Source organism: Ictidomys tridecemlineatus, chromosome 1 (assembly GCF_052094955.1).
Source record: "Ictidomys tridecemlineatus isolate mIctTri1 chromosome 1, mIctTri1.hap1, whole genome shotgun sequence".
Classification (NCBI taxonomy): Eukaryota; Metazoa; Chordata; class Mammalia; order Rodentia; family Sciuridae; genus Ictidomys; species Ictidomys tridecemlineatus.
The window spans coordinates 153,698,459-153,724,551 of record NC_135477.1 but is presented as its reverse complement, the minus strand read 5'-3'; the positions used below and the strand labels follow the sequence as shown (position 1 = coordinate 153,724,551).

The 26,093-nt window shown below is 37.0% G+C and overlaps 1 protein-coding gene across 4 annotated transcripts in view; it reads left to right on the top strand.

Moving 5' to 3' along the window:
- The window catches only part of Rnf130 (ring finger protein 130), a 122,645-nt gene that overhangs the window by 62,446 nt on the left and 34,106 nt on the right, over positions 1-26,093 (top strand). For 3 of the 4 annotated variants that reach the window (XR_013438984.1, XM_078050062.1, XM_078050073.1), the window contains exons 4-7: positions 9,485-9,556; positions 11,948-12,030; positions 20,314-20,410; positions 21,972-22,176. Coding sequence is in view for 3 of the 4 variants with exons in the window: in XM_078050062.1 (XP_077906188.1) it covers positions 9,485-9,556; positions 11,948-12,030; positions 20,314-20,410; positions 21,972-22,176 (457 nt within the window). In the remaining variant the exon portion in view is untranslated. Of the gene's footprint in view, positions 1-9,484; positions 9,557-11,947; positions 12,031-20,313; positions 20,411-21,971; positions 22,177-25,724; positions 25,819-26,093 lie in introns of all 4 variants that reach the window. The other variant, XM_078050058.1, reaches the window with a different exon arrangement.

Below are 26,093 nucleotides of genomic sequence, written 5' to 3'. Positions count from 1 at the left end.
GAGGACATTCTTGGGGAACGTGTGAGTGGCATTTTAGCTCTGTTAGTGTCATCTGCATTAGGATGGGTCAAGGTCTTGCTGACTATATGGCTTCCCTTGGAAGCATCAGACATGTCTCCTTTTTAAATGACCCTCCTCTTTTGCAGCATGTACACTCATTGGCTTTCTGTTCTCCAGTGGTCTCATTAATCTCCCTTATCGGGAGGTTATGTGGCCTGGAGTTGCAAAGCTTTTTCCCTGTCCTGGGTTCAGGCTGACTTAGAGGGCAAGAGCCAAGTATTGTTTTTTTTGGCCCCTTTATTTTAACCTTAATATTTAAATTTGGCCTTAAACATCGAGCAAGTCAGTTTTACCAGTTTTAAAGTAAGAATGCTGGGCTTTAACTTTAATCTTATTAACTTTACAGTTAATTTTTACATAACACACTATCCTTATTTTATTTATTAATTTATGTAATGCTGAAGATCTGCCTGAAGGCAAAAGATGACACCTTAGCATCTACTGTATGATTTTTAAGATATTTTAAAAACTTTTTGCAAGAACTTTTTTAACATGTGGATACAGTATCTTAGACCTTATAAATGTCTCCAGATTAGCAAAATGAAATATAACTTTATTACCTGTTTTCACTTTAAAAGTTCAGTAAGGCCTGGGTTTGTTAACTCAGTGGTAGATTGCTTGCCTCACACATATGAGGCACTGGGTTCAATCCTCAGCACCACATAAAAATAAATATATAAAATAAAGGTTTTGTGTCCATCTACAACTAAAAAATATTTTTAAAAAGATTTAGTGAGTAGTCAATAGAGAATGCACTTGCATGTCAAAATATAGAAATATACCAAATGTCTCTGTATCAGGGGAAGCTAATACTTGCTAGTACTCTGCATTTATACATTTAAATCTTTGAAAAAATGTGGGTTCAAAGTTTTTTCCTTCTAAATTGGGGGGATAAGTAGGCGTATTACATATACCATTCATACTTTTCCTCTAGAAAAGGATTGTATGGTCAAGAAAAGGCAACTACTTTTGTTATTATTGTATGATAGAATGATTTTGTTTATTAAGGAGTAACAGTTCCAAAAGAACTAGAAAGAATAGGTGTTTGAACTGAGTTTATTATTTTGCTTATAATCTGTTGGGAATGCAGACAGCATCATCAAAATTCTGTGTGGTATAAGTGTTTCTCTTTAGGCGCAAAATGATATTACTCCAGGTGAGTCAGGGACACTTCACAGAGAAGGTAGTGATACTTGAGATGAAGTTCAAAGAATATACCTGCAGCAGACAGAGACTGGGAGGAAAGTTAGGCAAAGTGATCATTTTCCACAGAGCTGAGGATAGATAAATGAGACAGGAGAGTTGAATGGCAGAACGTTAGGAATAGTGGGGAGAAGGCTGGGAACTGTGAACCAATATTAGATGAGGAAATTAACACTAGACTATGAAGGGCTTAAATCACATGCTAAGGAATTTAAACTTTATTCCCTAAGAAATAAGAAGTCAAACGAAGGGTCTTCAGCAGTAGAGTGATGAAAGATTTTTCCTGATAGACAAGACTTGCAGGGGACATGGGGAGCTTGCTACTTAAGAGGGAAAACCTGAACACAAAGACAGATATTAATAAGCAGGATATGTGGAAAGCTAAAAGGAGAGATTGGAGCACAGGGAGACAGCTTTCCTTTGACACAAAAAGGAAAAAGAAAGATAGGGAAAAGAGAGTGAATGAAGGAGGGTATAGATCATAAGACATTCCTGGGGTTTAACTAGTTTATTAGAGCTGTTCACAGAACTCAGAGGAACATTTACTTATTAATAGTTTGCTATAAAGAATATTAGAAAGTTATCGATGAAGAGATCCAAAGTGTAAGATTATGTTAGAATTGACATGGAGCCCTCTCCTGGTATGCTACAGCCCACCTTCCACACCTTTGCCATCCAGAAATTCTCCAAATCCAGTCCTTTTGGAATTTTATAGAAGCTTCATTATATAGGCATGACTGATTGAATCATTGGCCATGGGTGGTAAAGCAGTTTAACCTTTGAGGACCCCCCCCACCCTCATCCCTATTGAGGTTGTGTCTCAAAAGTCTTAACCTCTCAAAGCTTGTCTTAATCTTCCCTTTGACCATTTACCTTCCTGGGGTTGTAGCTCAGTGGTGGAGAACTTGCCTAGCATGTGTGAGGCACGATTCTCAGCACTGCATATAAATAAGTAAAATAAAGGTCCGTTGGCAACTAAAAAATATTAAAAGAAAAAAGCTGAAATTAAGTAATAACTCTATAGCTTTATTTATTTTGAATTATACATAACAGTATAAATACCCAGCTTATTTTTCTTTTTTCAAAAACATAGTTTCTCTGTCCATAGCAATGACAATTTAGAAACAATGAATATCCCTGTTTATAAAAGAATGACAATAAACTCTGAAGGAATAGCAGAATTTGGGAAAATACTGTTTGGGGGTTCAGTGGCAGAGCACTTCCCAAGCATGTGTGAGCCCCGAATTTGACCCTCCCCCAGCACCACACACAAAAAAAAGAAAGACAAAAAATTGCTATTTTACATCCTCAATAAAATAATGAATTTCTGCCTTACCCCATTTCACCTTAGACTGCTCTAGGGTTGTCTTTAAATGTCACTCCTACATAGAGGAACCTAGGGATCCTTGGGGAAATTACTACAAACCTACAGCTAAAAATGTATAAAGTGGATCTTCTGTCATAAAACCAAGAAGGTATTAAGACCATAGTGGTGGTAGTATAAGTATTTAGTTGTCCTCTTAAAGGACCTCTTCATATCCACAAATGAGGCAGTTACAGCATGTAATGAATAAAAACTGCAAGTGATTTGAAACTAGAGGTTGTTAGAGGACCAACTTGTTACTCTAAAAATCAGAGTTTTGAAAAAAATTCTGGTTTTTCTATTCAGATTATTGAATGGTAATCAGTTCATGAGGGAAAACTTTTTAATAGAAGAATTTCAAGTAATAAATGAACTATGGAATTAGAAAATCATTATTGAAATGATGGGTTTAGTTAGAGATAATCCATGGTTGCTAAAATCAGACATAAAATTCATGTGAGATTTAAAATGGATAGACCAGGCTGACAAAACCTGAATACACTAATCATGCTTCACATCACCAGGATATCACTTGGTAGGAGTTATTTTTGCTAAAGCAATTGAACCTAAGAACAGTTGTCTAAGAAATGGACCAAATAAATGACACCAAGAAGAATCAGACAATTTAAAATGTGGGATGTTCTGTATAACAAATAACCCAGTTTTATCCTTTAAAAATGGTATTTAAATATAAAAGTATGGTTAGAGACATCTGCTTTGGGCTAAGATGTAAAAATGGACTTGGTTTGCCCTCTTGTCTGAAACAGTTAATAAGAAAACAACTTCAAAACATTAGCTATCAGGCAGCAACGGACAGAAATTCCTGAAAAATGGAAAACAAATGAGATGATCCTAGGATTGTTCATTTTAAATGTCTTGAGAGAATTTCGAAGTGACTATATAGAGGGCCATGGCAGAATACAGTAGCCTGCTTCCTTGGAAGGAACAGATATGAGACCTAGGAGAACAACCTGACTGGTATTCTTAGAGCACAGTAATGAAGAGAAGAGAAATGTATGGGGGCAGGGGGAACACCCTGAGATCTACAGAGTCCAACTGTCTTGCATATTTTCCAGAGTACTAATCAACCCATATGTGTGGAAACTATCTAAGACTGGGATGGGGGATGGGATAAATCCAAAGAGTTGAGGAAACAGTATATATTCAGAACTGAATTTTCATTTTCTACTTCCAGATGAGATTGGGCAAGTTCAGGATGGTATGGCCGTAGATTCACTTTCTACTTCCAAACCTCTCCCTGCATCATTCCCAAGTCATTAAATAATGACTCTTCTTTTCTAAGCGGCATAAGCCCCAAACCATGGTGTTATCTACACCCCCCTTCTCTTTGTCTTACACTCCACATCAAATCCACCTACCTTCAAATATATTCTATACAATAACTATGAACAATCCAAAAAAGAAATAAAACTATCCTATTTACAATAACATTAAGAGGTATAAAATACTGAACAATAAACTTAACCAAAGAGGTGAAAGACTTACACCCTGAAAACTAAAAAATATTGCTTAAGGGAATTAAAGAAGATGCACATACAGACTGAGTAGCCCTTATCTTAGTGTTCAGGACCAGAAGTGTTTCAGATTTCTGAGTTTTCTAGATTTAAGGATACTTGCATACATTTTACTGGTTGAGTATCCCTAATCCAAAAATCTGAAATTCAAGATGTTCCAAAATCCAAAATGTTCTGAGAACATGATTTCAGAGCATTTTGGATTTCAGATTTTCTGAGTATGAATGCTCAACATGTAAATGCAAAGAAATCCTGTGTTCATGAATTGAATATTCTAAATTGTTTAGATGTTAGTACTACCTAAAGTGATCCAGCTATTCATTGAAGTTCTTATCAAAATCCTAATGCTATTTTTTCTCCAAAATAGAAAAATCCATGCTAAAATATATATGAAATCTCAAGAGATCCTCAATAGCTAAAAATTATTTTAAAAGAAGGAAAAGTTAAAGGTCTCATGCTTCCCAGTTTTAAATTGTGCTACAAAATTACAATCAACCCAGTTTGGTACTGGCATAAAGACAGATCTGTATGCCAGTAGAATAGAAAAGGGTGCCAAGATCATTCATTGGGGTTAGGAAAGTCTTTAATAACAGTGGTAGGAAAACTGGTTGTCAGCATGTAAAAGAATGAAGTTGAACTCTTACACTGTTTACAGAAATTAATTCAGAATGGACCAAAGACCTATACACAAGAGCCAGAACTATAAAATTTTAGAATAAGATGTAGGAGAAAAGCTTTGTAACACCAAATCTGGCATTGATTTCTTGGTTCTGGTACCAAAAGGAAATGAGGAGGAATTGATACAGTGAAGTACATACATCAAAATTAAAGACATATATGCATAGTAAGATAGAGGAAGGAGAATAGGGGGAGGACGAGAGGAGGGGAAGTGGGGAAAATGGGGACTGAAATGGAGTAAATCAAATTTCATGCATTTATGATTTTGTCAAAATGAACCCAGCTTTTATGTGTAACTAGAATTCTGTAATAAAAAATGAAATAAATAAAATTACATAAAAAATAAAAACATCTGTGCATAAAAAAATCAACAACAAAAAGGCAACCATTGAATGGGACAAAATATTTTCAAATCTTAAGGGGGTTAATATCCATAATATTTAAAGAACTCTTTACTTAAAGAACTTTTTACTGTACTGTATGTAGTATAGTAAAAAAAAAAACCTAAAAATAGACCAAAGAATAAATATATACTTCTCCAAAGAAAATATAAGTGCCCAATAAGCACATAAAAAGATGCTTAATATCACTAATCATTAATGAAATGCAAATCAAACCATAATGAGTTATCACTGGATACCCATTAGGATGGCTAATATAAAAACAAAAAACCAATAACAGTTCGCATAAATCTGGAGGAATTAGAACCTCGTGTATTGCCAGTACATATGTAAAGTGATTTGTCTGCTGTGAAAAATGATATGGCAATTTCTCAAAACGTTCAGCATTAATTTTAATATGATGCAATTACTCCACTCTGGTTTCATACCTAAAAGAATAGAAAACAGACTCAAATAGATCATTTGTTTTACCCATGTTCATAGCAACATAATTGTTAATAGGCAAAAGGCAGAAGTAGCCCAACCCAAGATCCCATCTACAGATAAGTGGATAAATAAAATGTCACATATACATAGAACCAGAATATTATTCAGCCTTCAAAAAGAAAGGAAATTTTGAGACTTGCTATAATGAGGATGAAGCTTGAAGATTTTATGCAATGTGAAATATGCCAAAGAAAAACACTTTGAGGGCTGGGGATGTGGCTCAAGTGGTAGCGCGCTCGTGCGGCCCGGGTTCGATCCTCAGTACCACATACAAACAAAGATGTTGTGTCCGCCGAAAACTAAAAAATAAATATTAAAAAAAAAAAGAAAAACACTTTGATTCCTCTTATAAGGTAGCTAGAATAGTCAAAATTATAGAAACAGAAAGTAAAATGGTTGTTGCCAAGGACTGGAGGAAAGGAGATTGGGGAGTAGCTATCTCATGCATATTGTTTTTGTTTTGTAAGGTTAAGAGTTTGAGATGCACAACAGTGATATATTTGACTCACTAAGCTGTACACTTAAAAATGGTTTAGGTGGCAAATTTAATGTTATGTATGTTTTAATGACTTAAAAAGATAATTGAAACATGATAACTATGTAGAGTATGTTAAATTTATTTATAAGTAAAATGGATAACAACCATAACACAAAGGCCAAGAGGGGAATCAAAGTATACTATATAAGGCTTTCATATTGTACAGGATGAGTATAATTACTTGAAGTTCAACTGTGATTACATATGTGTGGGTTAAACCAGGCATGGTGGTGCATATGTATGATCTCATGTCTTGGGAGGCTGAGGCAGGAGGATTACAAGTTCAAAGCCAGCCTCAGCAACTTAGGCCCTAATCAACTTAGAAACTGTCTCAAAATAAATATATGAATGAATGAATGAAAAAACAGATGAAAGGGGCTGAGGATATGGCTCAGTGGTTAAGCACCCCTGGATTCAATTGGTGGTACCAAAATATATATATATATATATATGTATATATATATATATATATATATGTTAATCCTAAAGCAACCACTTATTTAACCACTAAATAAGAATAATAATCGAGCTGGGGCTGGGGCTCAGTGGTAGAGTGCTCGCCTAGCGTGCATGAGGAACTGGGTTCTATCCTCAGCACCACATAAATGTAAAATAAGATATTGTATCCACCTAAAACTTAAGAATAAATATTTTTAAAATAATAATCAACAAAGGAGATATATGGAGTCATTAAAATCATTAAATTTCTCAGCCCAAAAAGGGGAAAAGGGAATAGAAAACAAATACCAAGTAGATAGACTTAAACATAACCATATCCATAATCACACTAAAGTATATGCCTAAATACCCTCATTTGAAGCAGAGATTAAGAGATTGGGATACAGAGCTTGGTATGAGGCCTTGGGATTGATCTCAAACACTACAATAAACAAATAAGTATAAAAATATGAATAGGTTAAAAGGATGAAAAAGTTTTACCATACCAACACAAATTAAAGTTGAAGTGGCTACATTAATACTGGAGTAGATTTCAGGGCAGTTATTGCCAGGCATAAAATTGACTTCTTAATAAACTGGTCACTTGAACAAGAGGATGTTATAATCCTGAATGGTTATGCGTCTAGTAAAAGTGCTTCAAAAACTTGAAGTGAGGACCCAGAACTACAGTGTGAAATAAATAAAACTATAATTATAGTTGGAGAGTTCAAAACCCCTCTTGAAAACTAGAAAAATAAATAGACCAAAAAATCAGTAAGTATATAAAATACAAATAACATAAATACCAAATGTGACCTGATTGACATTTATAGAAAACGCCATCCAGCAAAAGTAAGATACACAGTCTTTTGAAGTGCACTCAAGACCATAAAACAGATCTCAATAGATTCTTATTCCCCACTCCTACCCTGCTACTGGGGATTAAACCCAGGAACATTTTACCACAGAACTTCATCTCCAGTCTCTTTTATTCTTTTTTTTTTTCCTTTTCCTCTAAATAGGCTCTCCCTAAGTTGCCCAAGCTGACCTCAAACTTGAATTCCTTCTACCTCATCCTCTGGAGTTAGTTTCAATAGATTCCTTAAAGGATTCAAGTTCACACAAAATATGTTCTCTAACCACTTGAAATTAAGTAAGAAATCAATAACAAGTATCTCTGAGATACCCTAAATATTTGGAAATTAACTTCTAAACAATTAATGGGATAAAGAAGATATTAAAAGGGAAATTGGAAAACAATTTAAACTGAATGAAAATGAATTAAATGTATTAAAATTTAGAGGATGCAACTAAAGTAGTTCTTGAAAATACAAGTACATAGTTTCAAAGTGTAATATTTAATATATGTCAAAGTGTACCCTCTAAGTATATGTAATTAAGTCATATCTCCATAAAACTATTAAAAATGAGGGGGAGTATGATATACGGAACTCAGGCTAAGAGATTTTAGAGACTTAGGAACCAAGACTTAGGAACACTTAGTGTTTGAATTTGTATCCTGATTCAAATAAGCCAACTATTAAAAGTCATTCTGTAGATAACTAGGGAAATTGTAGTGTGGTCTAAAAGACAATGTGATTTTTTTTTTAAATCCCCCTGAAAGAATCTGAAGTCTCCCCCTTATTTTAGTCCTAACCTTATTTCTTTAGCTTCAGCATCTGCCTCTGCTCACAGTTTCAGTTATAGTTGTATATAAATGACCATCTCTCCCAGTATGCCTGGGGCAGTTTCAGTTTGTACCCATTCTCCCAGTGTGAACTCTTGACTCACAAAGCATTCTGATTTGAGCACTCAAATAGCTGCTCATAGTAATTAAATTAAAGTGTACATCCCTTCCCACACCTGTTTTTTACACCAGTTTTTCTTTAGGTCTACAAACTTCCTTTGTCTAAAACCCCCGCTTCCTAATTCTATGGTCTTATCTAACTCCTTTCTTCTTAGTTTTCCAAGTCTTTGCTTTGGCATCATTTTCTCAAATCCTTCCCTGACATTCCTATGCTCTGTCCCCAACCTAAATGAGGTTGCCTCCTTTTCCTGTCATCCCACCCAGAGTGGCCTGTCTTATACATTAGATTAGAATATGTTTACTAGTCTTTTCCCAATGCAGACAGTGTCTCGAGGCTAGGGGTTTACTGTCTTTCCTTTTGGGGTCATTAGACATTGCTAGCAATGTCTGGCAAAATGTTGGATAAATCTAGTTCTAGAGATAGTATCTGAGTTAACCCTCTCAAATGAGAATAATTTGACCCTGGGTAGGTAGGTAAATGTACCTTCCTAAAGTTACAGAGCATAGTAGTAGCAGAGCAAGAGTAGAACTTGTGACCATGGTAGATGCTGTAATAAAAATTTGAAGGAGCACTGAAGATTTCTTTTGCTAGGATGGTTTATATCCCAAACAGTGATCATCCCTAGAGCATAGTGGAAAAGCTGTTAGAGCAGGAGTAGTATCTTTGGAGTACACAGAATTAGATTGTGATAATGCATTCATATTTAACATATTTATTAAACATAAAATGCAAATGTGATTATGACACCCAGCTATAATAAACTTTTTATATAATCAGAACATAGAATATATGGTACATATATCCTTGATTCTCCAGATTTCTAATGTTGAATTGCTCTTTTAGACTCCTCTTACATGATATGACAAAGAGTGGTATAGGATAACAGGGACTTTATACCTTCAGTTATTAAAAAATAAAGACCATCATTTGAAGATCTTATACTTAATGTCTGTCTTTATTTGTCATTTCTGTAGCGTCGTCTTGGAGATGCAGCCAAGAAAGCCATCAGTAAATTGACAACCAGAACAGTAAAAAAGGGCGATAAGGTACAGTAATGAAATAACTTTAAATAGCCTTCTCTTTGAAATCGTGATTTACTATGCCTGTCATCTGAAAGCCCTTCAGTTAGCCTTCTCACTTTCTTGGACTTCAAAGCTTTTGTCATTAGTAACTTTACAAGACTACTTATAGATGACTCTGTGATTTTTTTCCTCTAAAACCCAGCATATATTTTCCAAGAATTAATTCATCCATCTTTCCTTCCTTCCTTTCTTCCTTTCTCAGTACTAGGAATCGAACCCAGGGGCACTGTTACTACTGAGCTACACTCCAGCCCTTTTTATTTTGAATTTTGAGACAGAGTCTTTGCAAAGTTGCTGAGGCTATCCTCAAACTTGCAATCTTCCTTCCTGCCTCAGCCTCCCAAATTGCTGGACTATAGGCCTGAGCCATCATAGCTGGCTATTCCAAGAATTCTGTGGAACAGTTTGTCATTATAGTCAGGAGACGTGTGTTATCTGCCTGTATTTCTTGTTTTTGCTTGCATCTCTTGGGTTTTGTTTCTTTACCCCCTTAAAACTGAAGACCTGTATTTCTAGGATGTTTCAGTTAACAGGGTGATCTCTTTACGATATGCTAAGCATTTTTTTAAAAGAAGAACACACTTTTTTAGAGTTGGGCCTGCTTCTTTTGGGGAAAAACAAAATTTCTTAGTTGTAGATGGACACAGTAACTTTATTTTATTTATTTATTTTTATGTGGTGCTGAGGATTGAACCCAGTGGCTCACACATGCTAGGCAAGCGCTCTACCACTGAGCCACAACCCCAGCCCAGGCCTGCTTCTTAAGGAGACCAAATAAGAAAGGCAGTAACAAAAAGCTATAACTGAAATTTTTAACTAGAGTTCTAGTTATGGTGGAGCCTTGATTCTCCAAATTAATAGCCTTTAATGTTAAGTTTCTATATACTGTCATTCAGGCTTATCAAGAATGAAAAAATTGTATCTAAGGACATAAAACTCAAACTGTCTCCTATTTCATACCCGGTGTTAATGTTTTAGCAGAGTCCTAAAGGATGAATTTCAGATGATTCTCTGTCTTAAGTTTTCTCACTTTTTTTTTAACTTTATTCATTTTATCCCCACTGCCTTGACATAAGTATATCTAGTTGCCTTTGGCACAGCTCTGGAGGTAGTGGATTTCATTATACCCTAAGGAAAGAATAAGGAAAATGTCACTTGCAGAAAATACAAACAGCATCAAAACAGCTGCTGTACTTAACTCCAAAGAGTGGTCTTTCTTGGCCTGTTGATCTTCAACTGCCATTATTTTGGAATTCTCAGGAGCTGGTCTAACCTACCTTTCTTACTCCATGCTAGCACCAAACAATATTACCAGCCAGGTGCAGTGGTGCACACATATACTCTCAGCTACTCAAGAGGCTGAAGCAGGAACACTCACCTAAGATGTGTGAGGCCCTTGGTTTGGGTAGGGATAGAATCTTTCTTTTAATTATTAAAGCCAACACATCTTAATTTGTATCTCTTAGACTTGCCAAGAACTGTACCGCTGAGTTGCAGTTAAAGTGGCAATGACACAGCAAATAGGTTCACCTTTCCAGACTTGGATTGTTGGCATGCTGTTTTATGACAATTAAGATAGAACCCTCTTCAGCCCTGAGGAGGAAGGAAATCATCCTGGTGACTAAACACACTTTTCCTAATTTTTTTTTTCTTTTGGTGGTACTGGGTATTAAACCCAGACCTTAAACATGCTAGACAAGCATGTTAACATTGGGCTACATACCCTGCTCTTTTTAAATTTTAAGACAAGGTCACGCTAAGTTGCCCAAGTCGGCCTTCAATTTGTGATCCTTTTGCCTCAGCCTCCCAGGTAGCTGGGATGAAAGGTATATAACATTAAGCATGGCTCCTTGACTCTTGATAAAGACTCATTATTAAGTTGATCCAGTTATCTTTCTCTACCCCCAAATCAGTGACCAGATGCAGTGCTCCCATAGCTGGGGTAAGTCTTTATATAGTAGTCTGCTGAGGGATCACCATCTTTGTGCCTGTACTTAAGGAGATGATGAAGTGATTCTCCTGTGAAACCTGTTCAGATAAACCAGTAGTACAGTGGAAATGGAGGTGGGCAGAGATAATGGTGATCCAAGGTGACAGTTGATGTGAATCTTGACAGCAGTTAGAACTCTTAGTCTAAGATATATCATAGACAGAAGTAGTATTGATTATTATACAAGTTTAAGAAAAAGATAGGCTTAGGTATAATTTATATCAGTGTTGTTAAACAATTGGAAACATTATTTTTAATACCTTTCACTTTATAACCTCTTGCTTAGCGTAATTGCCACAGAAACACACTTAGCTGAATTTTATACATGTAGCATGTGAATTGTGATCCTTTGCTTTTCGTTTCAGGAAACAGACCCAGACTTTGATCATTGTGCAGTCTGCATAGAGAGCTATAAGCAGAATGATGTTGTTCGGATTCTGCCCTGCAAGTATGTCAGCTTTGTATATTTGAAAAGAATGATATTAATGTGTTTGTATGTCTCCCTTTTAGAATGAGTGTCCACTTGCTTCTGAGAGCCTCCTAATCAACAGCTCTTCTAACCAGCCAAGACCCTGCTGCACATTGCTCATATTGGGAGGTTGTGGTCAACGAAGACCAGTTTTGCCTCACAAAAACTGATTGCACGTGTATTATAAAAGGAATACATATGGCACAACCTCCAGACTTTCAAACCTTAAGAGTTTTTATTGTGTGATTTCTGTGGGTTTCGAAAACAGCCCCTTTTCCTCTCCATCTTCAATCAGAATTACTAGGCCCTACAGCGAGACCCAAAGAGTGTTCATCTTCTTCTGGGATTTGGATTTCTTTTTCTTTTTTCTTTTTTCCTTTTTTTTTTTTTTTTCCTGAACATAGATTATACACAGTGGAAGGACTGACTGATACTTGCTTTGTGCCTGCTGTGGGTCAAGTACTCTCCGCAGGTTACATTTACTGTCTCATCTGATCTTCCCAATAATCCAAAAAGGTTGTTGTTCTCCCATTCTTATTAGTCGACATTTTGTTACTAGATCCAAGTATCAGGCATGATCTATCTATGAAGAAAGGGAGGTTTATTTAGCTCACAATTTGGGGGCTAAATAAAAAGCCCAAGATCAAAAGTCCATAAATGGGTAGATCCCATGAGTTTGGCCTCTGGTGTGGTAGCAGATGGCAGCACATCACAGTGAACCCACATACAAGCAAATGGTCACCTCTCAAAAAGGAGCAGAGATGGGCTGGGAATATATCTCAGTTGGTAGAGTGCTTGCCTCACATGCACAAGGCCCTGGATTCAATCCGCAGCACCACCAAAAAAAAAAAAAAAGCAAAGAGAGAGAAGACAAACAGGACAGGTTTGCTTGTTTTATAACACTCTTGTGTTTATAACACTCTTGTGGGAACTGCCAAGGGGGTTTCACAAGAAATACCTTTTACCCCTCGGTGACCTAAGAAGGATCTTTCACTGTGCCCCATTCCTCAAAGATTCCATTCTTCATCTTCACCACCCTGGGGACCAAGCCTTTAATCACAATGGAACTTTGTGGGGCACTCGAGCCACAGTACCCTTGTGCAGTGAAGGATAATGAAGCCAATAGTGTTTCTAAGATCACACAATTCAAAAAATGGTACAGCTGAGGTATACATCTACCTTTAATGCCAGCACTCCTCTCATAGTACCACATACCTCCCTCTAGAGCATTTACTGAAACTTTAATGCCTAAAAAGAGCTTTCTTTTTAAGCATGTTGGTGTCTTCCATGATCTTATCCCAAATTAGGGAATGCAAACATTAAAAAATAGTATTCAGGGGCTGGGGATGTGGCTCAAGTGGTAGCGCGCTCACCTGGCATGCGTGCGGCCTAGGTTTGAATCTCCAGCACCACATACAAACAAAGATGTTGTGTCCGCCAATAACTAAAAAATAAATATTTTAAAAAAAATAGTATTCAAAGCATCATCTGGAAAAGAATAAAAGAACACTACTGATAAGCCTTACACCTAAGAAATTTCCTTTCTTCTCCCCTTTTTTCTTTAAAAGACATCCACATAGCTTGACCCAGCCTTCTAATAATACAAAATGTGAATGATTAAAATATTGGTGAATAGTTGTCTCCATAAGGCTACTGATCTTACTTTAACTTAGTCACAAAGTAATCTCTTCTGAGCCTAGGATGATCTGGGTGAGGGTTTGTTGTTATTGTTGTTTTTTAATTGTAGTACTTAAGAATAATTCTGTATACTAAAACAGAAATCCAAGATTCTAAAAGTCAAATCATTCTACTTTATACATAAAAGAAAATCTATCAAACTAAACATAAGCTGTCCTATAGAAAATTAAATTATATCAAGACAGTTTTTTCTTATTTCTAATTATTTACAATCTAAAACATGAGGCTAAAGGAAATGTATATACAAATACAAATCAGGAAAAGGATCAGTAGGATAATTATAAAGCATAGTGAGAAAATGCCAACTTTGACCACAAAGAAGTCAAGACTTTACAAATTCTCTGTCATCTTATCTCATCCCAGGATCCCCTGAAACCAAATGGTACCTAAAGAGTGGAGGAGCCATTTAGTTATTACTAAAATGAAAGTGTCTTCCTCAGGAGAGTCTCAGCCTGAAATAGTTGATTCTGGGAAATTTGCTGTCATTCTTTTCCATCCCTAAAGCCTGATTTTTCCAAAATTTTATTCTGAGGATTTTTGTTTGTTTTTGTTTTTCATTTTCCTCAGCTTAACCCAGAGCTTTCCAAATCTGACCATACATTAGGATCAATAGGGGAGCTTTCAGAAATACCTTAAATGGAGCCTAGGCATATTTATTTTAATAAGACCACATTCTCCATTAAAGCTTAAAGCCTTGGTTGATATTAACTGTCTCTGTGACTGAAACCGGAAAACTGGTTCTCAACTTTCATATTTGTAGTCTTCTTTTGAAAATTAGAAATTTTGGCAAACTTAACAGAATTTCTTTGCACCCCTAGTAACAGCACTGTTCACTTGTATGTCTTGGCCCTTATTTTTGACTATGCTTGCTGCCCTGTGTGTCAAAAGTTCTCCATGTTGCTTTGGAGCCTGCTGTTATATGTTACTCTTACCCCTCAATTCTGGGCAAGTGGCCTCTTTCTCTAAACTATATTGTTCAACCTGCTCAGCAAAACATTTTACCTCACTGGAATGGTAACAACAGTATGATCTTCAGGTGTAATAAAAATTAAATTATTTCCTCATTATGCAATATTTTTTAAACTCTTTTTTAATATTTATTTTTTAGGTGTAGATGGACACAACACAATGCCTTTATTTTTATGTAGTGCTAGGCGAGCGCTCTACCACTGAGCCACAATCCCAACCCTCCACATTATGCAATATTTTGTGACAACCTTTGACCTATAAGAGGTTTTCTCAGCTTTGACATTTGGGATCACATAATGCTTTGTGTGGAGGAGGGGTCTGGAAAGGTGATTTTGTGCAGGACGATATTTAGCATATTTTTGGCCATTAACTACTAGAGGACAAAAGCATCCACACCATGCAGCTGTGACAATGAAAAATGTCTCCAGATGTGGACCACTGATACAGAGGATATCTTCACACAAATGTTCTTTACCGCAAATCTTCTCCAAGCTTCTTTTTTCCAGTGGATGTATCTCAAGTTACTTTGCATAATCTCTTACCTCATGCTTCAGCTTATCCTCCTTTTACCTCCAGTACCCTCCTTTTCTCTTTTGTCTCTATGGTCTTTGAACCCAAGCCTGCCATGCTTCCTTTATTATGCATCTCTGTCCCTCTCTGTCTTCCCATGGTTCTCTGAACATATTGGACAGGCAGGGCTCTACTCCACAGCTATGCCTCAGTTACTGCCTACAGCCCTCCTCCTGCCTTGTTTGTCCTCCCTGTTCATCACAGCAGCACTTCCAGGTGTTTTCATTCTCCTTAAACACCTTAACTTATCCCATTACTCCTCGATTTGAGAGTGTAAACTTCACCTAGAGAAATAGTGGTTGGATTCCCTCACTTCCAGTGTGCCTGCCCCCACACTGCCATCCACACTTACACCTCCTGTCAGAATGGAGGAGGCAGCCCCCTTCTGGTTTGGTGTTGCTCTTTCTACGTGGGCCTCTGTCTGCAGCTCTTTGCCTTCTGCCTGAGACCTTGCTGTATTGATTCTCTATCTGCTCCCTCCAGTTTTGTTTTTTCTGTTTCTGCTCATCAGCTTTAATCACGGTCAAGCATTTTCTATTCCAGTTTCAAAAACTCTCAAATTCATCACCTTCTATGTACTTACCTATAGCGACTCCCCTTCATAGCCGTCTTTGGAAGGATTTGCCCTTGCTGCCTCTCTACCTCAGTAAGGGATGAAGTCAACCAGATGCATTGTGTCTTTCTGTCCTTCATTTTTATAAGAAAGGCTTTCTGGAAACTGAACTAAGCCTTTCTATCTATAGATATCAGACCTCTCATGGATTGCTGGGTTTTTTTGTCGCATGACCTTTACTTTTCATTCTCTATTGCACTAATTTACTGTGGACAGATGGCAGTTGGCTATGCTTTGGGGACCTCCTGTTTATATCATTTGATTACAGTTGATCATCCTTTGGACGTTAGCCAGCATGTCTTAGAAACAAACAGTCATCTTATTTAAAGGTTAGCCACAAAATTTTTAGTGGGTAAAAATACTCTTTTTAGAAGTAGAGTGCTGCAGCCTGGAGAAATACACATTTAAGATGTTAGCTTGGGAGCTAAAATGGGTCAGTCAACTGGCTGCTGACTGTTGAGGAGTTGTTCTATCACCCCCACCTTGGAGGGAGGGCCTGCTTCTATGTATCTACTGTCAGTCCTGGCTAGGGGAAGGAATTCTTGTTTCTGACTTTTAATAATCTTGGATCCTTTTGTTTGCCAGGTCCTTAACACGGCACCCAGAGGCTGCAGAGCTGTGAAACAACTCACCTTCAATGTAGACTCCTCACCCCAGCCCTGCTGTTTTTCTGACCTCTCTAGTTTATGGCTATGTGAGAAATAGGAAAGGGGAAGGGCATTGTATTTCAGTATTACAGGTTTTGTTTCTTTCTTGTTCTATATATTTTGCATTCTGTATCCCAAAGTATTTCTTATAGGAATAAAGAACTTTTTTGGTTGAAGCTCTGATTGAAGCTCCTTTTCACGTTTCATTGCTCCTCAGCACATCACCTGCTTCCCATTGCAGTACAAAACTCAGCCCTAAATGTGCTAGGGCCTTTTCTGCTTTTATGTATTTTTTGTTGTTATTGAAGTCTTTCATTTTAACAATGGAAGTGGTTTCCTTTTTAACTTGCCTCAGGTGCCACCTTCTGAAATCTCTAAATGTCCACGATCCACCCTCTGGCTAGGGAAAAGGCACCCCACCAGATGTTCTGGGGCCCAGGGTGTGCCATAAGAGCATTCTACCATTTACTGGGATGCCATGTAAAATATTTACATTGCTTTGCCTATTTAATTAATGTACCTTTCATTCACACAGCCTTTGATATACTTCTCTCAGTATTCCATATATAGTTTTTCATTTATTGTTCCAGATAACCTCATGAGTTAGACCAAGTCCACCTTTCCCATTACTGACCACACAGCTTTCAGGTGAGGCAGTGGGGAGGCAGAAAGTGTAGTTGATCAAGGATCTGATGGTTATAGCAGCAGGGAGGGAAAGGCCATATTTGGTTTGATGAAATAATAAAGCAGAGGATGCAAAAGCAAGAAGATGAAGAGAGTAGGTGATGAAGAAGAGAAGGCATCAAGCTCTGGGTACTTGTTCATAAAGATGATGGTAGGAAGGGGGAGGGGCTATGTCAGAGGACTGATGACTACAAAGAACAAGTGCTCAGTTTTGTCTCCAAAAGCAAGGAGTGTGCTAAAAGAGTTGATACTGAAGATCTGGGTTGAGATGCACAGGAGCTGAGCTGGTAGGGAATCTAAAAAGAAAAGTTCTAGGTCAGAGGAAGCAGAGTTTGGGGGTGATTATTTGACTTGGGGTGTGGGTATGTGCAAATAGCTAAAAGGAGCTTTTTTAAATGAATCTTTCAGAGTCTTTCAGATTCTGAGCTAGCTAAGGAAGGTTTTCTTAGTTTTTCCCTAGAGAACCCATTAGTCTGTTGTCTTTCGTTACAGTGCCTCATAACATAGAGGAGAGATTGTAATTGTCTAATAAAACAGAGAGTGGGCACTTTTTCTTTCAGATCTGCAAACCTGCAAGGAAAGATTTACTCAAGAACCACAACATAAGAAAGATTCATTTAATGAGTTCACTTAAAGGAACAGATAGGTAGAGAATACTCAGTTCATGCAGAGTTAGAAATCAAATTTGGGAGTCACACCACTTTGTTCTCTATGAATAACCAGTAATAGAAATGCAGCCAGAGCAGGGAGTGCTAGAGCCAAACCATTGTTTACCCCAGGTAGCTGCTACTTGCTTAAAATAGGGTTTTCATCCACAATTGGCCATATTAGCTGCCTCCACCCATTTGCATACATCCCACTTCAGCACCAAAGTCAGAGTCCCATAACCTTATCTCTTCTACCACCTATCAGCCAGCCAAATCCCATTGTCCACCCTATGCTGAACTGACTTGGAACATATTCCCAGTCACTCCACTCCCTCCTGTTTATTAGCCAAACCTTCAGAGGTCTATAAGCCCCCCCCCCAAAGTACATGTAAGATATTAGGCACCCTTGTGACTTTATGAGGAGGTTCTATAATTTATATCAGATCTAAAGGGATCTATCCCCCAAAAGGGTTAAAGCCTTGTTCTAGTCTTAAGTTAGTTTGGATTGCAGCCAACCTTGACTGTTGAAAAGTGAGGATGCCCCCTGGGGTTGAGCCCTGCAGTAAGGAACTCTTCATCTCACTCTAAAATACTCCCCATACATGGATACAAGTAATAAGAAGCAGGCACAACACCTTATATGTATTAAACTAATTTAGGTCTTCCTTACAGATTACTGGCACTCAAACTCTTAAGTAAAAACATTAAGGTTAAAATAAAAGCCCTCAAGTATGATGAGTTTCTGGATAAATGCATTATCTGCAAGTTTCAGATTACATGGATAAATTCAGACTTCACAGTCTTTATTTTTGTCCTTAAATGATACAAGGTCATCAAGTGGTGATGGAAGAGCAGTATATATTGTTGACTGAAGTTTTATTATGCATGAATATTTACTCCAAATCCCAAAAAAAAGACCCCATTTTAAACCAAAACTGCATTTTTCAAAACAGCAATCATAATGTTTAAGTTATAAATTAACAATTGGGGTTTTAAAGACATACCATGGTCTAATTTAGTATCATTCTCAAAATTTCCCTTACTCTAAACTTAAGACTTTAGTGTGTCTTCCAAAAGTGTCCTGAAAATTTGTATTGGTGTCTACTCCTTTCCCAATTTGTCAAGGACCCCAAGCTTCTTTCAGTCTCAATTACAGCTTCTCAGAGCTCTCAGCCAGGGGTTCTTGAGCTTGCAGAATAATCTCTGTAGCTCCCTCAAAGTCATTTCTCCCTCTGAAGGGCACAAATTCCTCTTTTAAGAATTCAAACCCTTCTGTGGCTGACTTATTTCTTGTCCCGAGGATGTAATTTTCTGTTCTGAATGTGAGAGGAAATCACCCATGTCTACCCACCAGACACACACACACACAAAGTTTCAGCTGAAATTTGCCAAGTGTTCTTAGGCACAGTTCACTGCTTAAAATAGTTCCAGCTGCCCTGTGACTTCTACAAATATTTAACATAGATTGAGTTCCATGAAACTAATTAATAATTTACACAGAAAACTCTTGATTTTAACCCTGGCTTAATATGTTTTCAAAATTCCATTTTTCTATATAAGCTATTATTATAAGAAGAATAACTGATTTACAAAGTATGAATACCATTATTCTTAATAAATTTGCTAGGTTTCCTCAAGTCTTTTTTGGAATTTGGTAGGATAAAAAGTCCAAGTTGGGGCTGGGGATGCGGCTCAAGCGGTAGCGCGCTCGCCTGGCATGCATGCGGCCCAGGTTCAATCCTCAGCACCACATACAAACAAAGATGTTGTGTCCGCCGAAAACTAAAATAAATAAATATTAAAATTTTTTTTAAAAAAGTCCAAGTTGGGTACAGTGGTGTGAGCCTGTAATCTCAGCTACATAGGAGGCTAAGGCATGAGGATGGCTTGAACCCAGGAGTTTGGTGCCAACCTGGACAACATAATGAGACCCTGTCTCTTTTTATTTATAAATAAATAAATAGGATCAGTATGTAGTTCAGTTGTGGAATGCTTGCCTAGCTAGTATGCACAAGGGCCTAGGTTCTATCCCCACAACTGCAAAATAAAAACGTCCAAACAATGATCTCCTACTACTTTGTTCTCATCACATAGTACTATTCATACATGAGATTGGGTTTAGATTTTCTGTAAAGGGTGTGTGTGTGTGTTTTAGTTGTTGATGGGCCTTTAATTATTTATTTATTTATTTATTTATATTCGGTGCTGAGAATCGAACCCAGTGCCTCACACATACTAGTCAAGTGCTCCATCACTGAGCTACAGCCCCAGCCCTAGAAGTTATATTTTTATAAACCTCCAGTATTTGTCTTTGGGGTATTGTAAATGTGTTAAAAGGAGGAAAAACAAACTAACTTAAAATTTCATTGTTTTCATTTTGACCTAACAGTTTTTCAGTATATAATTTATAACATAATTCTCCATTATTTTATAGGCATGTTTTTCACAAATCATGTGTGGATCCGTGGCTTAGTGAACATTGTACCTGTCCTATGTGCAAACTTAATATTTTGAAGGCTCTGGGAATTGTGGTATGTTTCCAATTTTGTCATTGCTTTTGCATAGTATCTTATCTAATTGTAATAACAACATAACATATTTGTTATAATAGGAGACATGACAGTCTCACAAGAATACACTGGCTTTTTTTTTTTTTTTTTGCCAGATAACCTTGTTAGTCCAACAAGTACCTTTCTTATAGATTACAAAAGATTCAGAAGAACAACCTGGCAAAGAGTTTTGACAGAACTATTGGCATAGAGATTGGCTCTGACAGTGCAAAGACCAACCCTGACTTACCAAGAACTTTAGAGACTTCCTTTATTTCCTTAAAAGAAGTATATATCCAGGATTGTGCTTTTTTAGAGGAAAATAAAATACTTTCTGGTTGCAAAAATATAATAAATGAGGGTTGGGATTGTAGCTCAGTGGTTGAGCGCTTGCCTCACATGTGAGGCACTAGATTCGATCCTCAGCACCACATAAATCTACAACTTAAAAAAATATTTTAAAAATACATATATAATAAATGAATATTCTCAACAGCTGAGTTTGGTTGAACAGATGAACTCCTCATTTTAGCTTTGCAATCCAAAGAAATTTAAGTAGTCCTATTTTAAATATACTATCAAATCACAGTTTAAGTGCTGTACATTTGGACAGTAATGCCCCATTTATCCTCAGTCCCCAGAGATCCTGTCAGAGATAATATAGCTTAGCTATATAAAAGATTATAGCATGTCTGTAATCCCAGCAGATCAGGAAGCTGAGGCAGGAGGATCTTGAGTTCAAAGCAAGTGTCAGCAACTTAGCAAGGCCCTAAGCAATTTGGGAATATCATGTCTCTAAATATAAAAAAGGACTGAGGATGTGGCTCAGTGATTGAATATCTCTGAGCTCAATCCCTGGTACAAAAAAGAAGAATTTTATACTTACTTTTTAAATGGTAGACTTTGGCCCCAAGTATTTGTGTACCTCTCCTTCAGGATTAGTTGCTTAGATTTTGAAATAGATCATTTTCTTTCAGTTTAAAAGTCTTTTCTACTTTGATCTACTTTAAGATGAGAGGGGCATTTTATATTCCAGCTGTTCCTTAACATTAACATTTAACATTAATCAAAGTAATATAGTACATTGTTTTTTAAACTGAATATTAGGGGGTTGGGTTGTAACTCAACCATATATTGCCTAGCATATATGAGCCATTGGGTTTAAACCTCGGCACTACATAAAAATAAGTAAAATAAAGGTGTTAAATTGAATATTAATTAGCCTTATAATAATGATTATGATTTCCTGTGCATACAAGTCATGTCCATAAAGGGTTATCTTTAAAAAAAAAATTCACTGGCCAGTTTTCTCAGTTTCTACAGTGGATTTTGGTTTTCCTTTGTGACATTTTTGGGAAATGAACTGGTCCTTTTGAAGAAAATCTTTTAGGTAAGAGTAGAAAACATAGATAGGCAGTGAAATGAGAAGAAATTGCATGGAAAGAACTTGGTGAAGTCCTTACAATAGGGTATCAGACATTCAGGGTTTTATGAAAGAACTTGGTTTTTTTACAATTATTTTTAACCTGGAAATATTTTGCAGCCAAATCTGCCATGTACTGATAATGTAGCATTTGATATGGAAAGGCTCACCAGAACCCAAGCAGTTAACCGAAGATCAGCCCTAGGTGACCTCGCCAATGACACCTCCCTTGGCCTTGAGCCACTTCGAACTTCGGGGATATCACCTCTTCCTCAGGATGGGGAACTCACTCCTAGAACAGGAGAAATCAACATTGCAGTAACAAGTAAGTGGGGACCCTTTACCCAGGCACAGGGCGAGTTGCTGCTTGGTTTGGGCATGCAGTGAGTGCTAAGGGGAGAGATGAGTCCACCTGGGCCAGCAACTTTGTAACTGAGAAGGTAATTACTTTTGTTAAAACAGATGTTTGGAATAATGGAACTTTATAATAAGATGCTTGTGTATTGGTGTTTGATTAATAGAAATAGCTGTACTAGATGAACAGTTGTTCAGAGGTTTGTCTTAGTAGCTGCTATAAACCTTGTTTTGAAATCTTTGCATTGCAAACAGACAGTTAAGGAGACATTGGAATGTGATGTAGGCCAGCAGTATCAATGCTGGTATGTTAGGTAGCTGAGCACTGGTGCTCTTGATCTCCCACGCTGCAGGTCACTTAGTAAAAACCTAATTTAGAATTTAAACCTAAAATTTCAAGGCTTCAGGAACAATTGAGATGGCATGTCATTGTTTATTTTATTTTATTTTTTTCAGAAGTTTGGTCTCTTGGTACTTAACCCTTTGCTATAATTGTACATGAGAAGGAAGAAAAGCCAAAGGGTAACCTGCCTCAAAAGAAATGTTCTGAGCTCATTATAAGCATCTTGATTGTTGAACTGTTAACAGAAAATAAATGTACAAAGTGTTTTAAGGGAATGCCTACATATGGTGTGAGTGGGCCAATGGTGTGTGTATGGACTTTGTAGACATTCACCCAGTAACAAGCCAACTCTTTACTTCAATTTCATTCTTGACGCGCATTTCCATCTAACAACCTATCACCCATCTCTCGTCGCTGCTCTGGTGCTGCCTTTTCCAATTTATGCTGTTGCCTTGCCTAGAGCTTCAATCCCTGAAGCTGATGGGGCTGCACTTGCAACTGGGAGTCAGTAAAATGGGGAGAAATAGTTACAGAATAAGTCTTCTTTATGTATTAAGACTCATGTGGTTTGTGGAACCAACCAGAGATAATTATTAGAAAATTATTTCTCAGGTTTTGTTTGATCAGTTATCTGAACTCCCAAATCCTTCATGCAGTTTGAAATAAGTAAAACTGTTCTTTGATATGGTTTGGCTCATTTCTTGCCATTTCCCAGTGATTTGTTTTAATAGTATTTAATGGTTTTCCTACTTCAACATTGAAGTTTTGTGATCTAGATTTTATTTTATTTTATTTATTTTTTATGATTTTTTAAATTTTAAAAATTGGATCTAATAATAAAGGAGTTGAAGGTTATTTGTTTATTGAGTTTTTTGTAAGTCCTTCATTGATTAGACATTTATTGAGCACCTACTACTACATAAAGTACAGACCTTCTAATATTGTATACAGAAATGTCCTCAAAATCTTATGCTTTGATGATAAAATATTACTTCATGTACCAAATTAATTGCCTTTAGCAGAATTTACACATGATGCCAATAAGTAAAGTTTGTATGATTAAGCTAGATCCAAATTACCTCTGCTTTTCCCTCCAAATCCCTGTAGCACCATACCAACTACAGTACATTCACCCAGCACCCACTGTGTGCAAGGCACTGTGCTAAATAAGTAGTTAGGAGAACAGAGGCTACCAAGGTTCTGGCTGCAGTGCTAAGTACTCCTGAGCCTGCTGGGTATTATTATGAATGTTTACTTCCTCCTTCATTTAACTAGTTTTTGTAAGTGAACTCATAGCAAAAAAAAAAAAAAAGACAAAAATATATAGCTGAAGTTATAAATAATGTCAGTCTGCTTATATCATGTACAAAAGTCTCTAAGAATATGAGCTAAGGATGTAGCTCAGTGGTAGAGAGCATGCTTAACACATGCAAGGCCCTGGGTTTGATCCCCAGCTCTTTCAAAAGGCAAAAAAAAAAAAAAAGTTCTTAATATGACAAAAAGAATGCTGTGTTAAGCTCCTTGATGTTGATAACCTTTCATCTCTTGATTTTTTAAAGGTTCAGTATATATATTTCTAACCTAAAATATATAGTTTAAAGTGGTAGATTTTACATGAATTCTCAGAGGTTCATTTTGATATAAATAAAAAACTTGAATCTGATGATGAAGAAAACTAATCCAAAAGGCAGTGGCTGCACTAAGAGTTTACTAAGCATTTTAATAATATAAATTTCGATGAGGACAAAGATATGCATGTAGAAAAAATTCAGCATCCTGGAATCATGAAGAGCAATCTGTCTTAACCATTTAAGGTCATTACCTTAAAAGCCAGAATCCTTTTTCTAGAAAAGTGTCAATGCATACACAATTTTGCATACAGTTTTACGATTTTCCAAACTCTATAAAGAAACACTATGTTACACACAACTTTTGCACATGAAGATTTTGTGTTCCAAGTGTAAATGTTTCTTCTCGCCTTACTACAGACATCAAGGGGATTTTACTGAGTAATACCAGCCTTAGTTAGTGCATACTCTTAAGAAATATTTCCTACTTAAGACTTTTAGGAGCAAGCATGGTGGCACATGCCTACAATCCCAGCAGCTCAAGAGGCTGAGGCAGGAGAATTGCAAGTCCAAAGCCAGCCTCAGCAATTTAGCAAGGCCCTAAGCAACTCATCAAGACCCTGTCTCAAAAAATAAAAAGGACTAGGGATATAACTCAGTGGTTAAATGCCCCTGTTTCAATCCCTAGTACCACCCAAAAAAAAAAAAAAAAAAAGACTTTAGGAAGTCATAATGATTCTCAGGTTGATTTTGAGGTCCCAAATAAATGTTTTCTGAATATTAAAGTTAAGGGGAAATAGTAACTGACTTCCTGGATGGAGAGAGGAAGAAGCAGAGAGAGAGACTGACTGACTGACTGACCATAGAGAGAACTATAGATAGCCTTAGATCTCTGTATACCAGAGGTTTTCAACCATTTGGTGGGCTCAGTACCTTGTCAGTCACTTACCCTTCTTACTTCACTTTAACACCAGAAAAACAAGTGTTGCTTCCCGCAGTGGACTCATAAAGGGTGGTACTCATTTTCTTTATACCCAGTGAGATATCCTTTTAATGTCCTGTGGAAACCTGCACATAAGAGAAAAAATTGTAAATGTGGTATCTCGGAAGGCAAACTTGGAGACTGCTTGGAGTGCCCACAAGACCTTTGAGAGCCACTATGCCATATTTCTGAGCATTTAGCTACCTAGGAATGAGTGAATCAACCATGCAGAAATGACAAAGTGAAATTTGAAAGATGGTTATGAGTATGGTTACTCTATCGTCATTTCAGTTAACAATGAAAATAAATATGTCCATGTGCAATTTTATATACATATTTTTCCTACACAATTTTTGGTGGCCATAGTTCTCACGTTCCTCAGAACCTAAACTGGAAGAAATGGTTGGGCCATGCTTTCCTCTCTCCCTTGCAGCTTTTACCAGTACTTCCACTAACCTTCTCCAGTTAGTAGCTCTCTGGCAAACCTCCTCCTGCTTCACTTCCTTGAGCCAGTCTTGGCTTACACCTCCGTTGACGTCTGCTTCGTTGCATTTGAGGGAAATGTTGACATCAATTTGACTTAACCTTCTCCCCAGAATGATTTCCTCCCTTTCCTTTGTCAACAGAAGAATGGTTTATTATTGCCAGTTTTGGCCTCCTCAGTGCTCTCACACTCTGCTACATGATCATCAGAGCCACAGCTAGCTTGAATGCTAATGAGTAAGTAACAAATTGTTTTTTGGATTGCATGTGCCAGATGATCCCAGAAAATATGTAGATTAATTTTCATAAAGGTGGTGAGAATTGGATTCCCACCAATTCCATACTGATACCAGTGGGATCATAGCTAGCAAAATAAATTATTCTATGAACATATCTTTATAGTCATTTACACAGATTGGGAGTTCACATCCTTGTTCAACAACAGCTCACTTGAGAAAAAAATCTAAAAGTTTTCATGTACCATCAAGCTTAAAATGAATCGTCCATGTTAC